Genomic DNA, 16,258 nt, shown 5'->3' on the forward strand with positions numbered 1-16,258 from the left:
TCCCCGATGCTAGATCTCTTTATCACCTTGTACTGTTGGTGCTTAACTAGTCGTGACTGCATTTCTGCTCCTAGGAGGGAGTTCCAGGTGGAGGAAAGATACTTGACTGAAATCATATTTAAGGAAAACAATAGCCCCCCTCAGTTACTCTTCATTACAGTAACCCAAGTGTCACACTATAAACTTGACATTATGACAATGCGTCCTTTATATTTGCTTCTGTGGTTTCCGGTCACTTTCATGTGTAACGAGTGTCTTTGACAAGCTGACTATGATGAACAATGATAGACAAGGGTTCCTATCTGTCTTGGGAAATGAATCAGAAAATAATTTCTCTTAGTCCAACAGACAGACACCAGAATACCAGAGAAAAGAAAAAGGGTGTGATTATCAGTCTCTGAGTCTGCCATTATGGCTCCTTACATATAATTCACCTTCTGGCATTTTCTGAACAGATCCCCGCCTCTTATAGCCCACTTAGGCTAGTCCTCATCAAATAACTAGTCTTGCTGGGATCATCAGTTCTTGACTAAATTTGATTTTAAGGAGCAATAGCTACTGAAATTGAATAAAGCACCTTGATGTGCTACAGAAGGACAGATGGCAGCCAGAGAACCAAGCACTGTGACTGCCCACAGTTCAGTGCAGGACAAAGCTATAATAATGCCACGTATTTTCAGCTGATGGACATTATCATATGGTGGTATTATTGAAGACATCTTTACAAGATGGTTAATTGTGTGTGCCAAGGGTTTAAGGAAGAGTTATTTATGCTTTAGTAACATGAATAAAGGCAACATATTTTGCAAACATTGTCAGCCTAAATTAATTTATTTCTTCTTTTTTTTTTTTGTTTCTATTTTTTTCAATCCTACCCACGTCTTTTCTGTGGTAAAGAATTAGCCTATCTTGAAGTAGACGAGTCGTAAAATATGATTGAGTGCCTAAATTACTTTCATTGCATTGCTTTTCAGGATATACATACTGAAGGAAAAAATCTGCCCCTTAAAGATATGCAACACAGCTTTGAAATACTACATATGCATTGCAACCAGTAAGACCCACTAATTACAATGTAGTGCATATTTTACATCAGTTCCCAAGCAGAAGTATGTGGAAGGGATGGGGGACAGAACAAAAATCCTGCATAAAAACCCAAACAAATATCTTTATGCATGTGTGAGTGTGTGTGTGTGTGTGTGTGTGTGTGTGTGTGTGTGTGTGTGTGTGTGTGTGCACACGCATGTGCGCGCACATGTGCACACACACACGTTTTTTCAGCCATGGTCATATGTTTAACCTACTTTTTAGCAAACTAAAACTTTACTCTAGGAACATTGCAGTGTAACAAATTTTACCAGATATTTTTTATCAAATATAAACAGCATGAATATATTTCAAAATAGCTCAGCTGCATGCAAGGTTAAAAATAGAATGCGTACATCACCTAAAACAGTTATTGGTAGATGGAGCATAAATTAGACAGCTGAGGGACAGATTTGGTAAACTACAGGCTTGGCGATTGTTGTTCTCCCTCAAACTGTCTCTAGATGGCGATGTAGGCACGCAAAATTGCTGCCAGGCTGTAGCAGACACCCACACCTCACTGCTGTAATGCTGAAATTATGCCTGTAGGGAAGCCCAGCATGTGACTCACCTGTGTGCAGTAGGAGAACGGTTTTCTACAAGCTGGAATGCATTGCCGAATGGCAGCAGGGCGTGCCTGAGGGGAGCAACCGCCTACAAAGGAAATATCACTGTTATTTGCAGATTTGTCTCTGATAATCATATTTAAGAGTTTGCTATTCCCCCTTCATGGCTTAAATGTATATGTCAGCCATATGCTACACCCCTAGCTTATTAATCACTCTAGGATGTGTTTAAAATGAGGTGTTTATAGAGTTTTTCCATGTTCGTTGGCATCAAGAGTCTATCATGTGTCTATAATTGAGGGCAAAGTCTGTGAGCACCCGGATCAGTAAAAGAACTGATGAGAACTCTATTTAGGTTCAAGAGCAGCAAACACAGCTGCTTAGAGACTCATTCCATGTACATATTTCTCCAGTTCCTGGCTGACCCAGCTAGGCACTAACTAGGCTGATTCCAAAAGCCAAGCAAAAGAATGTCACTGTTGCTCAGTGGGTCACATTGCTCAGCACTGTGAGGAGGATTTGATACAAACCAGGCCGAATGAACATGAACAGTCACATATGGACCTCTCCCTCGGCATGTGTACAGAAGCACATGCATAAAGTCTAGAATGGACAGTCTGTTACTCAGCACAGCACTTACAGGTATGTAATTGCTTATGCAGGATTATGTAAATACCTGAGTTATAGGAAGGAGGGAGGAGTGTCTAAAATTCACCCGTGTACTGTCCTAATTTTGCCTTCCTTGATTCAAAGTGGAGATAGACATGAAATAAGTTTTGAGACAAGTAGATTGAGAAGTTGAGGCATGTAAGGGAAGTGTTTGAACTATATTCATATGATGTCAGTTGCATTTATAGGCTCCAGACTTTGCAGTACAATAATTGTCAACCAATTACACTTTGTGGTGTGGTAGCTAGCAAAAAAGGCTTCAGGCTTGAGGCTAGACGGGGAGAGCCTGGCTTGGGCATTTCCTGGGAATGGAGTTGCCACATTGTTCAGAAGAAAGAAAGAAAGAAAGAAAAAAAGACAGAATCAGATGCCAAAGCTAAAAACAAAACAAAACCCCCAACCCAATCCAAAGGCAGTGCCTGGAGTTGAAACTGGTCACATGGATGTCAGTGGCAATGACCACACAACACCTGACCATTTCGCCATCATGTCTGGGGACAGGGCATTCAGTCTTCAGATTGGTGGTCTCCAGGGTGGATTCTCCAACGCACACCCATTACAGGGCATGGCATTTAAGCTTTAAGAATGAAGCCAGGCTCTAGTTGTATTTATTGGATGATGCCAATGGCCCAAGCTCACTTGTCTGACGGCCTCACGCCAGGCACTTAGAAGGGTCACTATGCTAGCACAGCCCTCACCACTGTGTAAGCTTTTGATCCACTGTGGAGTAGGAGGCTTCTTTTTGGTTCCTGGGCAGGCATGCTTATAGAGGACTTGGTTTTATCAGCGTACAAAATGGAAAAGTATCTCAAAATAAATTATTGTATGATTGTACTAGGGGTTGATACCAATAATGTAAAGGCATGTAAACAGGATAAAGAAGGGGCTGTGATTCTCCTGCTGCCACAGACTTCTCCCAGCCTTGCACAAGCTGTTTGTCAGTTGCAGAACTAAAGTAAAATCAATGCCGATTTAATTTGCTTTGACAAGAAGACATCAAAAAATCTTTAAAATTATTGAGAAAACCATTTGTACAATCAAATTGTACCCTCTTTTAAGAGTAAGGAATCTTTCCTTCAGACTATTTTTAGGCGTTAAGTAATTGCCCTAACCAGGAAAACATTCAAAATCAGCCTGCAGTGGGTAAACATGAGCATTCATAACATCTACATTTTTTTCTTTACATCATTAATGCCAAAACATTTCAATTTGAAAATGGTATGTTTATCAACTCGGCTAATTTCAGCCTCAGAGAAGAGACGGGTGGAGCCTGTGGGCCCAGAACCGATGCTGAGTGGGCTCCTCTGAGTGTCCTCATTGACAGCACATGTTTCAACACTTTAGAGCCTGCCATTTTAAACTAGCAGGCATCTCCCTCAGATCCATCTGAGACCATACATCTGGGACTATTTTGTTGTGTTTCAACCAATCTGTTTGGCTTATATGCTTTATGAGTCTTCACATAGAATTGTTGATTCCATAAATGAGGGTGAGGCCTAATGAAAACCTTCCAGGAAGGCCATCTAAACCACCTGCTCTTCGACCTTGTTTCAATTTGTAAGTGAATTCCTCTACAGAAGCACACTGTGAGGCCTTTATGAAGGCTCCATGTGAGTCCTAGAAAGGAATACCTGTGACATTAAGGCCATCTGAACGCTGGCACCACACAGTTCGTTCATTATTGTTCCAGAGGCTCACTTTCCATGTGTAGTGATAGCATTTGCCACCTGCAAGGAAATATGAAAACAGTCTCTTACGTCTCGATTACCCACAGAATAAGCCTCAATGCATCCGAGTGGAAGCCCTGAAAAAATGACCTCCTTACCTGTGCAAGGTCGTGTTTCTAGAACCTGCTGGGGGCAGCTGTCTCGATTCTCGAAAGACTGGATTATAAATGTCCTTGACCTGGCTTGGCGGCCCGTGGTCTCCAGGCTTCTCCCATCGATGCAGGTTAACTCACACTTGCTCCACTCCGACCATGGCGTTATGTGGCAGTCTCCTGGGTAGTCACATAGTGCAGAGCAGGAGAAACATTGTGAAAACAGGAACCAGACATCAGTGAGAGGGATGGGCATACAAGGGGGCATGGGGTGGAAGTTAAGGGGCATGGGCAGGTCCAGGTATTGACAGATTTTTCAGTCTGAAAGTGCTATTATTGTTGAAATCATTTATAGCTTAATCTAGTCTAGCAAAAGAGTGCAAAAATTAGATTGCCATAACTGTGCTTTAAGTCAGTCATTACAACTAGAGTATAACATGGCTGCTTAGTGGGGAAGTGGGAAGGATTTGGGAGGAGTTGGGGGAGGGGAAAGCAATTAGAATATATTGTATAAAAAGTATTTCCAATAAAAGAAAAATAGGGAAAAAACTTTAAAAGGGAGATGTAAAGAATATAATGACTTAGTTTCCCAGGATCAGCATACTACTGCAAAATGGATGTGCATAGAAACCATAAAAAAATTACAAGTAGGTCACTGAAATAAGATATTTTTGCCTAGAATATTTACTTAAGTACATTATGCGTAGGCATACTTACTTGTAAATGTAAACATATGGAGTAGACATATGGCACATAACTTAAATATAAACATTGACATATGAATGATGTACACTTAAATATATATGTGCATATGTAGCATGTAAATGCACATATGTATACACATACACATACTGTATTGTAAGGAAATATTGCAAAACCTTAAAATATTCAGTGCAAGCTAAATTGCATTGTTAGTATTAAAGTAAAATAATCATTTTATGTTTCTCTCTCTCTCTCTCTCTCTCTCTCTCTCTCTCTCTCTCTTTTGAGCTGAGGATCGAACCCAGGGCCTTGTGCTTACTAGGCAAGCACTCTACCACTGAGCTAAATCCCCAACCCCATTTTATGTTTCTAGTGATGACCTTCACATCTCCACAGAACCTGACTGTTTACGGTGAACTGACAAGCTTCTTGCCTCACTCCTGCCATGCTGTCTCTCAGGATGGTCAGTCCCAAGATCCAGTCAGCATTGTGAGTGTTGAGCAGTATGAAGACATTGCTCCATCTACCTGTTATCTAGACACCAAATCCATTGCTCACTGAGGCTAGTGAAATGAGATCCTAGCTTAGTTTTTGTTTCCAAAACCAGTACTGTTTTTTCTTACTCTTTGTCTTTTAAAACGTTACCATACCCCAATTCAAATGCATTAAATCCTATAAATATTTCAATATTGACATGATAGAACTTTTCAAGGGAAAAAAATCAGTGCAAATAAAAACAAAACAAGATCATCATTTGGGGGTGGTGTTTGCTGCTTATTAGGGGAACTACACACCTGGGCAAGGCACAGAGCACAGCTGCTTCAGGGTTCCTTCTTGGAAGGGGACTTCTCCACACAGGGCATCCTCCACGCGGACAGCTGTGTGGGATATTGAGCCGTTGTGGACTACACAGGAAAAGCTGCGCACCTGCATGCCTTCCCCACAGTCTCCACCCTGAGAGAAGAAAGGATGCTCTCAAAATTAGCCAGATAGAATCTCAGAGGTTCAGTCCCCAAAGAAACCCCAATGACACATGGCAGCTTTCCTTCTCTTTGGAATTCCTTCTCAACAGTTGACAATAATAAAGCATCATTGAACTTCTGGGGTTGATAGGGAAAGTGACATAGGAACACAGGCGCATGCTTTAGAATTTATGCCTTCAGAATAAGATCATTCATTCTGGGACTTGGACAGAATTGACAAAATGAGAAAACCTACATAATTTGTCTCCATGTATGTGAGAACATAGTCTGATCTGTAATCACCTCCAAGAGAACATGCACAGTCCTGAAGTATGAATTTCTCTTTTATTTTCCTATTTTTTTCCCTTTGCAGAAGTTGATCCTTTTGCACAAAGATCAGGTTGGGATGTAAATAAAACTGATTTTTCTCCATTGCTATTTGAAGTGATTTTCCTGGTTTGCCTACTGTACTGAGTAATACACTTTGAGGATGTCTCATGCTAGTGTAACCTAGGAAGCTGGACACTGAGGGGAATTCATACAGTGCCCCCCAGACACAGAAATGTAGAACTGAAAGGCTTGGTGGGCATAGAGCTCAACCGTCTGCTGATGGAAATTACTCATGAGATGAGTATCTTCACCAGGATTGGATTTTAGTTAGGTGTTTGTATTTCAAAAAGAAGTCCTTTGGAAATTTGGATGACTTCAGCTGACAGCTACATTTCCTCTCATATACCTAGGAAGCAGAGCTGGAGGCAAAGCTGTGATGTTAAGGAGGTGCTGAGCCAGGATGCCAGGGAGGAGGATGAGACAGAACTGAAGAGAAAGGAGGGAAAGCTGGGCAGTGAATTACATACTGGACCCAGTGCCACAAACAACTGCAACTATGTCTTGGTTGCTCATAATATCTTCTAGACGTGCCATCCCATGCCTTAGTACCATCCATAAAGGACAGAGGGCAGGGGGAGGGGGAAGCATTTATAACACCAGAAACTCTTTCAATCCTATTCTCTCTGATCAGAGTTCATTCTGGTATTGATTTTCCTATATAACTAGGTTGAATTTGTGTCAACTAAGTCCAAAAACTAGTAGAGAGCTAGTTTTCTATTCTGCTTGGCTGTTGTGGCTACTCTGTGTCTGTCTGTGGAGATAGATAGATAGATAGATAGATAGATAGATAGATAAGATAGATAGAGACTATCTCCTCATTAGATGACAGTCTGGTAACGCTACACTAGAAACTTGAGTTTCAACTCTTTCTTGGTCCTTCCTGTGTACAGAGGACAGATACTGCACTGTCTGAATCTTGGAAATCCTGAAGTTCTTGCAGAATCAGGAGTGCAAAAGGACAAGAGTGTCAGTTAAAGCAGTTAAGATATTGATCCTGGGCTGGTACAAGCTTCAGGGCATCAAGGGAGCTTGTGGGTGGCTGCTAGAGAAGAAAGATGGCATAGACCATCAGCTTGGGAGCTCTCTACACAAGGCAAGTCAAGACTAAGAAATTGAGTAGTGACATTTCAAGTCAGCTATAGCTAACTGTGATCTAAAAAAAATCATCAAATGGGAAATTCTAGAAGCAAACACCTTAGGTGTTTAACTGCCTGCCATTCTGAAGCCCGTGATGGAATGTTTCCACTCTATCTTATCCCCACAGGATCTTTTGAGTGTATATTGTAGTGCTTGTTCTAATTCATTACAGGCTACTATTATTTCAGTGTGTCCAACTTAGAAATAAACTTTATTACAGCTATTGCTATATAAGAAAATTATGCTAAATATTAGGTTCAATATTATCTGATTTCATGCATCCTTCTAGAGATCTTGGAATGTATCTGTCATGCAAGATAAGATTAAAAAAAAAGTACAAAGAGATCAACTGGCAAAAAAATGAAACATTCAGTTTGGGTGAGCCCAGATTGTAGAAGTTTAAAATGTAAAGTCTCCCGAGGCAGTGCTCCAATGGGGACACCCATGGGGACACACGCCTTTAATCCCAGGAAGTGACGGCAGGAAGCCGAAAGGTATATAAAGCGTGAGGACCGGGAACTAAGTTTGTTCAGCTTTTAGGCTTTTAGCACAGTTCAGCTGAGATCCATTCAGATGAGGACACAGAGGCTTCCAGTTTGAAGAAACAAGATCACCTGAGGAATTGGAGAGGCGAGGTTAGCTGTGGCTTGTTCTGTTTCTCTGATCTTTCAGTGTTCACCCCAATATCTGGTTCCGACGTTTTTTTATTAATAAAACCCTTTAAGATTCTTGCTACAGTCACTACACACTCTCTTAGATAAAAATTAATAGAAATTATAGTTGGTTTATGTAGGATAGTTTCTCAGTTTGTTCATGCTATTATAACAAAATACCTTATACTGAGTAATTTTGTCTTTTTTTTTTTTTCTTTTTTTTAAATTTCCAGAGCTGAGGACCGAACCCAGGGCCTTGTGCTTGCTAGGCAAGCACTCTACCACTGAGCTAAATCCCCAACCCCTATAATGAGTAATTTATAAGTGATGGATACACACTCCTCAAAGGAGTCTGAGATTTTCAATATTAAAGTGCTAGTAGGTGGCTCCTTCTAGATGCATCTTCCATATGTCCTGGGGGCAAAAGGGCAGGTGCCCTTGCCTTCCATCAGGTGGGTAGAATCTTCCAAACCCCTCCTACTGATGTCATTTTTCTCTTATATTAGTGGCCATTCTCCAACATAAGAGTCATGAAGAGCCCAGGCACACCACAGCAGAGGGTGGATCACTCCAGGACTATCATTTAATTCATGAAAAGTACCATAATTTTAGGCCTAAATGCATCTTTGGGAAGAAGAAGTTTAAAATTAATCCACAGTATAACAATTAAAACAAATGTTCTAAAAAAAATTCACTGCCTAAAATGGACAATAACAAGAACAAACTGAATTTCCTTTCTGGTGGGGAGTGCTCCTTCACAACTTAGTATCAAGATGATGGCTTTGCTGACTTTTCTAGGCGCAGCTTTTGCTGATGAGTATGAGGACTTCGTGTAGTTGGAGATGAGTCTAAAGATGCTGCAGCGGATGTGGGCTTTGGAAGTCCTGATACCTTCATCTGACAGGATGAATTGTTGGGGGTTTCTTTTGACACTCCACCAGGCAGCTTGTGTAGCGGTGCAGAAAACGAGCCTGCAATGGGGATCATCTTAAAAACCAAGACAAACAGTGATAGGCTCCTATTGTGTATCCTGGGATCAGCCCACATTCACCCTTAATCTGTTATACTTTTAAGGACAGTGCCCACATGAAGAGAAATCAGCATCAGATTGACAATTCCATTCATGAATCAGGCACACCTTTGTACAGAATTTACTCACTACAGTCAGAAGGCAGACCCCAGGTTCTGATAGCAAGCTGGCAAACAGGGAGCATCCTCATCCACCCTCACTGCCTTGATCCTGAGTGGGGTTTCATTTACACTGAATTTTCACCTCCACCAGATGTGAACAGACACTAATAAACAGAACTATTGTTTCAATCAAATTTTTAGTGGCAAATACAATTCACTGAGCTCTTTATTTACGTGAGGTACTGTGCTAAGTATTTCATATAAGTTATCTAAAAAATAGCTGCAAAAGTGAATGTTCTCCAACTTCACATTGGATCAATTGAAGATTAAAATTTTTGTAAAAAAATACTTTGATTAAACATGCATACATTTTCCCGCTTGTCATTACTCTTTATGTCATATAATGAATGTTTGCATACCAATTACATCCTAATAATTAGCACTATAATTAATCAAGAAATACTAATGTATAAAGGCAAAGAAGAATGTAGGTTCTATGCAAATGCTATAGGCATTTTCTCTGGAGGACTGGAGCTTCTGAAGGTATTGGAAGTGCTGGGGAGGGCACCCAGGAGTCAACCTATTGCAACTCTCATAAGCTAGACAAGAAAATGAAGCTTGGAGTGTTTAGATAATTGGTAAAGAAGTGCACTGCTACAGCTTCCCAGAACCGTGAGCCACACTGTGGTTGCTAGACTCCAGAATCTCAACTCTTCATGAATAGACATGAGTGGAGGAGGAACTTGCATAGGGCTAGGAGGGTTTATGAAGGTGAACACATCTTTTTTTTTTTTTCTGTTAACGTCTTTCTATGAAAATTAGAGGCAAACTTGTCACATCCAGAGTGCCATGCGCAAGCCTCCATCATTATTGCCTGACACTTCCTAGAGTCAAGCAGCCAGTGACGTGCTATTGCCACCATCAGCAGTAGGAACCTGATGGGTTAGAGCAGGAGCAGGTAGGAGCAGCAGGGAAGCATTGGGGAGACTTGTTATTCCTTTGTGTGAAAGGCCTGTGTGTGTTTTGATCGGCAAAACTTAGCTATCCTTTTAAGAGAAGACACTTAGTGAGAAGATCCAAATATTTACTTCACAAAGAATTAGCAGATGCATCTGAGACTCACAACAGCCAGCCCAGGTATCCTCACAGCCCTTTCTTTCAGGCTTCTGCTTTATTTGTGTCTTTTCTTTTGAGACATCTTGCTTTTGAGTGACTGACTTCATCCACTAGGTGGAGGAATGTGACAGCCAAGAGTTTGTGATGGCAGGGTCTTCAAATCCACTTCAAACTCATCATCAGGAACATCGACTGCCCTCGTGTAGGTAGATACCCAGGCATAAAAGTGAACCACGGTCTGTTTTTGAGAGATTTGAGTAGAGTAAGTCTCTTCCTGAGGCCATCAAGTGCTGGTGGGTGGGACTCATCCTGTCCAGAATCTGACGCAGTTTTGCTGTTTCCTGAGGAAAATCCAACTCCTGCTCCCTGGGTCCCTACAGCCTCTAAAATAGTGCTTCATGAGGAATGCCACCACCCTTCACCTATCTAGTCACAGATCATGGTCACTGCCCATCTTTGTCCCTATGGTTCTGGCAGAAGCGTCACATGACAGCAACAGATTCCATTGGGCATTTGCCCAACATGATCTGGTGAGACAAGCTTCTGTGTTGTCCATCAAAGATGAAAAGCTGCCGATACCGGAGAAGGAAAAGGGGGGGTGCAAAGGCAGAGGAGGGGTGCATGTGTAAAAGACCTGGAGTGCAGCCCTCCTCCACTCCTCAGCATCTCCCCCTGTCTCACCCTTCACCTTCTGTGTTTGTTAACTTTCCTCTCCCTCACCCCATCATGCAATGGCTTCTTACACTCCCTGCTTACTACGTCACAGTTGTCATGATTATAAAGGGGAACTATTTTGTCCTTTTTCCTGATTTCAGTCATTTCAGATAGCACTTCAAGTTGCCGAAGACTTCAGAGAGATCTTTAGGCAAGTAGACAAGGTTGACTGCTTAGAGCTGTTAGGTTATTTCTGAATTCATCAATCAGCATGCCTACCTTATCTCCACAAAACAACAACAACAACAATAATAATAATAACAAAAAAGGAGTACTGAACAAATGTGCCATGTAATTTTGTTCCTCTGAGACCTATAAGATACACAGGCATTTAATTTTTGCAGTATTACAAAACTGCTCAACACAGCCATCCTGACAGGGGCACCAAACATCTCTATAAGAATACTCTGAAGATTTCTTAATATGTAATCAAACTTATTGTTGCCTAATTAAAATATGCTTCTGAATAGGAACTGCAGGATAAGTTACTGAAAGGCAGACATCAAGGAAATCAATGCACCTTTTCTGAAGCCAGAAGCCAGCGAGAGAGCAAGCAACGGAAGGTCTTTGTTGATCAAACACAAGCTCAGTGTCTGTGACACACAATAATGTCACCAGGCATTTATATCTCAGCCCAATAAAAAGTAATTATTAAGGAAAGGGTAGTAACCTTGTTTCATGTAATAAAGTTAGAATATATAGCTTTCATCCACTTTTCATCTTCTGCCCATAAGCAAGGCATTGTCAAAGCCAAAAGTTAACTTTTAAGAAACACAATCCAAAGCAAGCCGTGCATTTCCAGAGTCAGGGTTTTGCATAATTAAACAATTATTTGATATTCCCAGCAAGCAAAGGGAAAAAAAACCCATAGAATTCTTGAGGTTGCCAAAGAGATCGGCAGTTCTGTGACCTGCTTGTTATAATCAGTGCCTAATGAATGGCTGTTTACTCTCTTAGCAGTGAAACTCTGTGGGAAACTACCACACTTGCTTGCATTTTTCCATGTTCTCCACTGTGTTAAAAATAACAGGTGCCCAGAATCCGGTGCTGTGTAATTTATTCAATCACCGTATTGGATGAGACAAGCACTTTGTACATACTGTGATGCATTCTCTATGTGTCATTGCATGACCTACCTCCAATTTACATGCAGACCAGTTGCCAAGGACCCAGCTATAGCAGGGTATCACTGGGCAGGGTTTCTGCTGGATGAGCTCTGTGGGGCATTGCCGTCCTTCTCCTTGGGTTGGCATAATGATAAATCGAGTCCGGCTCATTCGACCTAAAATAATAAGAGAGGTGCCAATTATTGGTTAAAGTCTGGCTCGGAAACAGAGGGAAGGACTGTCACCTTGTATGTATAAGTCTTCATTCTGTGACAATGGACACTGTCCTGTCTCTTGCACTCTCTGGTTTCTGCCATTTCAATTTAGATGTTGAGAGAGATGTAAACTATCTGAAAATGGATGTCTCAAAAGATCTGAAATTATCCCCATCTTCTACATCAGTCTTCAGGTCTGAACTTGGTATCTCTATCAAACAGGCTGATTTTGTGAATGCAATAATGCTGATTTCCTTATCAAATATTTATTTATTAAGCTTTATTGTGATCCAGGCTTCTTGCTATGTACTAGCCATAGTGATAAAATTGTTATGTATATCTTCTGCCTCCAACAGGGGGTACAAATATTAAACACAAATAGAGGAAGTTGTGTGTGGTTTTTTTTTGTCAATTAGGGTCTGAAATAATGAGACAAATGCCATATAAGCCATTACCCTAAGACATTCCACAGGATGGTCACACCCAAGCTTCTTACAGTTTTCCCTAGTTAATTCAATAAGACCAGTTTTCCTAGAGATTGTGGGCCCATTTCTTCCTTTACTGAGCACAAGGAAAAAATTATAGGTTGGCTTATGTAGGGGAACCAATGGTGCTTAAAAACCATATATTCAAAGAGGTACTCCATGCCACAGTGGAATGAAAGGGTGGGTTAATGAGTGGCAGAGAAAACAGCTGTGTCTCTTCATATCACAGTAGCACTTCCAAGATCAGCTCAAGGGAACAACGGATGGAATCAAGCTATTCAGTTGAATTGCCTTCTCTTTTCATGGCCCCTTCATTGCTGTTTTTTTTTTTTTTTAAATTGATGAGTATGAGACACATTTAGTTTAATTATTGTTATATGATTTATCTTATTTATGAATATGATGTAATTTCTTTGTTATGAAGTGAACTATGTTCATGTATTTGGAACATGTTAAAGAAAGGCAGAGCTTTCTGGGAGTATGCACTGAAGCATACCCACCTCCCATGCCCCATGCTAGAAAGGCTCAGAGACGATTTTCTTGAAAAGTTGAACTTGAAACAGGATCTCTAAGCAGTTGTGGTATAAGGAGAGTGCTGTGTACAGTGTAGCAAGAGACGTCTCAAATTGCAGGGTATGAAGCTAATCTGAGGACCTGACAATGGCCACAGGGCCTAGAACAGTGGTGAGAAAGAGAAGATCTAGAGAAAATCCTGGGGTCTTTTTTAGATGTGAAAGACCTTACATGTATAACCAAAGAGAAATAGAATGATGTTTTCATAGCATTCACTTGAAAGCCTAAGGTAACATACTCCCATAGGGCCAGGTCTCTTGCTGTCATTCAGAATATTACCACAGACTTTAGTGATCAAGTAACTCACTCTTTCAAGAAATTTGAAAAAAGACCCAGAAATCTCCTGAGAATCTAAATTCTTTGGTAGGTGAATCCTGCTGCTAACATTATACTCTCTGTACATTAAGTACTAATTGAAAAGAGTATTAATTGAGGGGGATGGAAATATAGCTCTGTGGTAGAGCACCTTCCTAGCATGTGTGAAACCTTGTGTTCTCACAAAAAGACAGTGTTTCTGAAAATCCCCTAAGTGGTTATGTGTTTATTTCATATTTTTATAAAATATCTACATTATATTATATCATCTAAAATGTATGATAGATAATATACCATCAAAGCACTTATTGAAGTGGTACCATGTACTTGACAATATTCTAAACAACTTATATGTACTGGCTCATATAATGGAATAATCCTGGAGAAAATTCTATTATTTGTCTGTATTACAGGCAAGAAAATAAATCCCAAAGCACTTAGGCCTGTTGTCTAAAGTTAAACTCTAGTCATGTGGGGAATGAGAGTCATACCTAGGATGCTTCAGTCATGCTGTTGGGTTAAAACTACAAGAAGTTAGGAGGGCTACTTATAGAGGATGTTTGTGGGAGACATCAAAAGAAACTCTGACAATGGAATTTATTTGTGACAATATGGGATTGCTGAATCACGGTGCATCTTGAGCACAGAGCTCCTGAGTATGCATCTGGACATTTCCCAGAACCACTAAAATCAAATTATAGTTCAATATATTATCATTCATAAAATGCTATCTATAGCCTATGAATATATTTGGCTCAAGATTTCATATGAATTTTTGGTCAATAACTCCTCAAATTTAAATTTTCTGTCTATTTTATTGGCCAAAGTACATATTACCTAATACATCATTGCTACATTATTTTTTGGTTTTTGTAATTTTATTTACAATGTAATGATAAAAAGACTGCATTTTATTATGACCAAATAACTCTGAGTTTGTTCTCAACTTGATGGTGTGTTGATGGCCAGTACTTTAGAATCATTTTATTTACTTCCATTCAAGTGACAGATATTTTCTATTGTAGATGTAAGTGGAGGAAATCTAATAAGTTCAAAAGAAAAAGTTATGATGTTACAGGTGATATGAATGGCAAAGGAAGAATAATAGGGAGGGAACTTTAGATGGAGAAAGAGATGGGGGAGTAGGGTAGAGGAAGAGTTAGGGAATAACTAACAAGAAGGATGTTTGAAAAAGCCATATGGAAACTCAATACTTAGTCAGCTTCGCTTTGCTTCTCTTCTCTTCTCTTCTCTTCTCTTCTCTTCTCTTCTCTCTCTCTCTCTCTCTCTCTCTCTCTCTCTCTCTCTCTCACATACACACACACACACACACACACACACACCCAAACACATGCACTATGTATTTATATTCATATAAAAGTGTTTAATTGGCATTAACTTACACTGGGGATAATGTTCCTCCTAGAACCCTAAGTTGCCAAATAAAACGTTCAGTGACAGATGTGGGATTTCTTCCCCTGAGTTATTGGTTAAGAGTGTCCCAGAGGCTGGGTGGCAGTGGTACATGCCTTTAATTCCAGCACTTGAGAGGCAGAGCCAGACAGATCTCTGTGAATTCGAGGTCAGTCTAGTCTACAGAGCAAGATCCAAGACAGGTACCAAAAACTACACAGAGGAACCCTGTCTCAAAAAACAAAACAAAACAAAAAAAGAAAGTCCCAAAGAACCACAAAGAATACAGACTTTTCTTAGTCATGTACTAGAGCTTGATGGAAAGAGCCCGTTGCTGAGGATACCACATGTGCTGGCTATAGGACATGGAGAAATTGAATTGGTACGGATGAGGAAGTTTCCGCCTTGTTGGTTAGTTTTCATAGTACCAGGAGTTTTCAGGAGGAATAGAAAAAATGTCATCAACAGTCTTACTCAACCCAGAGCACTATGAACTACAATGATGATCTGTGTGGCAAGATGTTTCCTGGGGTAAAACAGTGACATGAATGTCACAGGGTGTTCACAACCACTTTGTGATTGGATTTCAGGCCCACTACACAGGATGAAACACAGACCTCACACTGTAATTCTTGCCAAGAACCCATAGTGGGGGAGCTCTCAGGCCCAGATTATTCTGATAAGTGGATATAGTAAATTCTTATCTCCTTACCCATATATTAGCGCATCTTTCATGCCTCATTGGTGAACATGTCACATGGATAATGGTTAATGCTGGAAGTCCCAACTGATACAAATGCATTGAATAAAAGTTGGTGGGATGTTCAACCACAAATGAGACATCTACATCACACCCTTCCATATACTTCCTGGATATTAAGGGAAAGGGTTAAAAAGATCAAAACAGCCAGAGGTTAAGGAGCATCAGAGCAAAACAATGTCTCCTGGACATGATGTGACCTCTGTGTTCATTAACTCAGAACAGCAGGGGTGGTCTTTACAAGAATAAACCAATCAACATCCTAGCAGGTAGGGGAAGGGGCTCCTGAGCACCCCCAAACTAAGGAGCTATAGATGGCTGTAGACAGAAGGTTTCTCTAGTCCCGAGTTCCTTCAGTCCTCCCCGGCCTTAGCTGCTTATAAAATAATCATTTAGAGGCTTAATATTAATTATCAGCTGTATGGCCTATGACAGGCTTCTTGCTA

The 16,258-nt window shown here is 40.5% G+C and overlaps 1 protein-coding gene across 2 annotated transcripts in view; it reads right to left on the minus strand.

Moving 5' to 3' along the window:
- Window positions 1-16,258, minus strand: part of Thsd7b (thrombospondin type 1 domain containing 7B) — an 837,148-nt gene that overhangs the window by 13,979 nt on the left and 806,911 nt on the right. For both annotated transcript variants that reach the window (XM_036202865.1, XM_036202864.1), the window contains 5 exons: window positions 12,082-12,227; window positions 5,637-5,796; window positions 4,147-4,320; window positions 3,953-4,048; window positions 1,658-1,740 (listed from right to left, as the gene is read on the minus strand). In XM_036202865.1, coding sequence (XP_036058758.1) covers window positions 1,658-1,740; window positions 3,953-4,048; window positions 4,147-4,320; window positions 5,637-5,796; window positions 12,082-12,227 — 659 coding nt within the window. The remainder of the gene's footprint in view (window positions 1-1,657; window positions 1,741-3,952; window positions 4,049-4,146; window positions 4,321-5,636; window positions 5,797-12,081; window positions 12,228-16,258) is intronic.

The sequence above is a fragment of the Onychomys torridus genome, chromosome 11, assembly GCF_903995425.1.
Source record: "Onychomys torridus chromosome 11, mOncTor1.1, whole genome shotgun sequence".
Taxonomy (NCBI): Eukaryota; Metazoa; Chordata; class Mammalia; order Rodentia; family Cricetidae; genus Onychomys; species Onychomys torridus.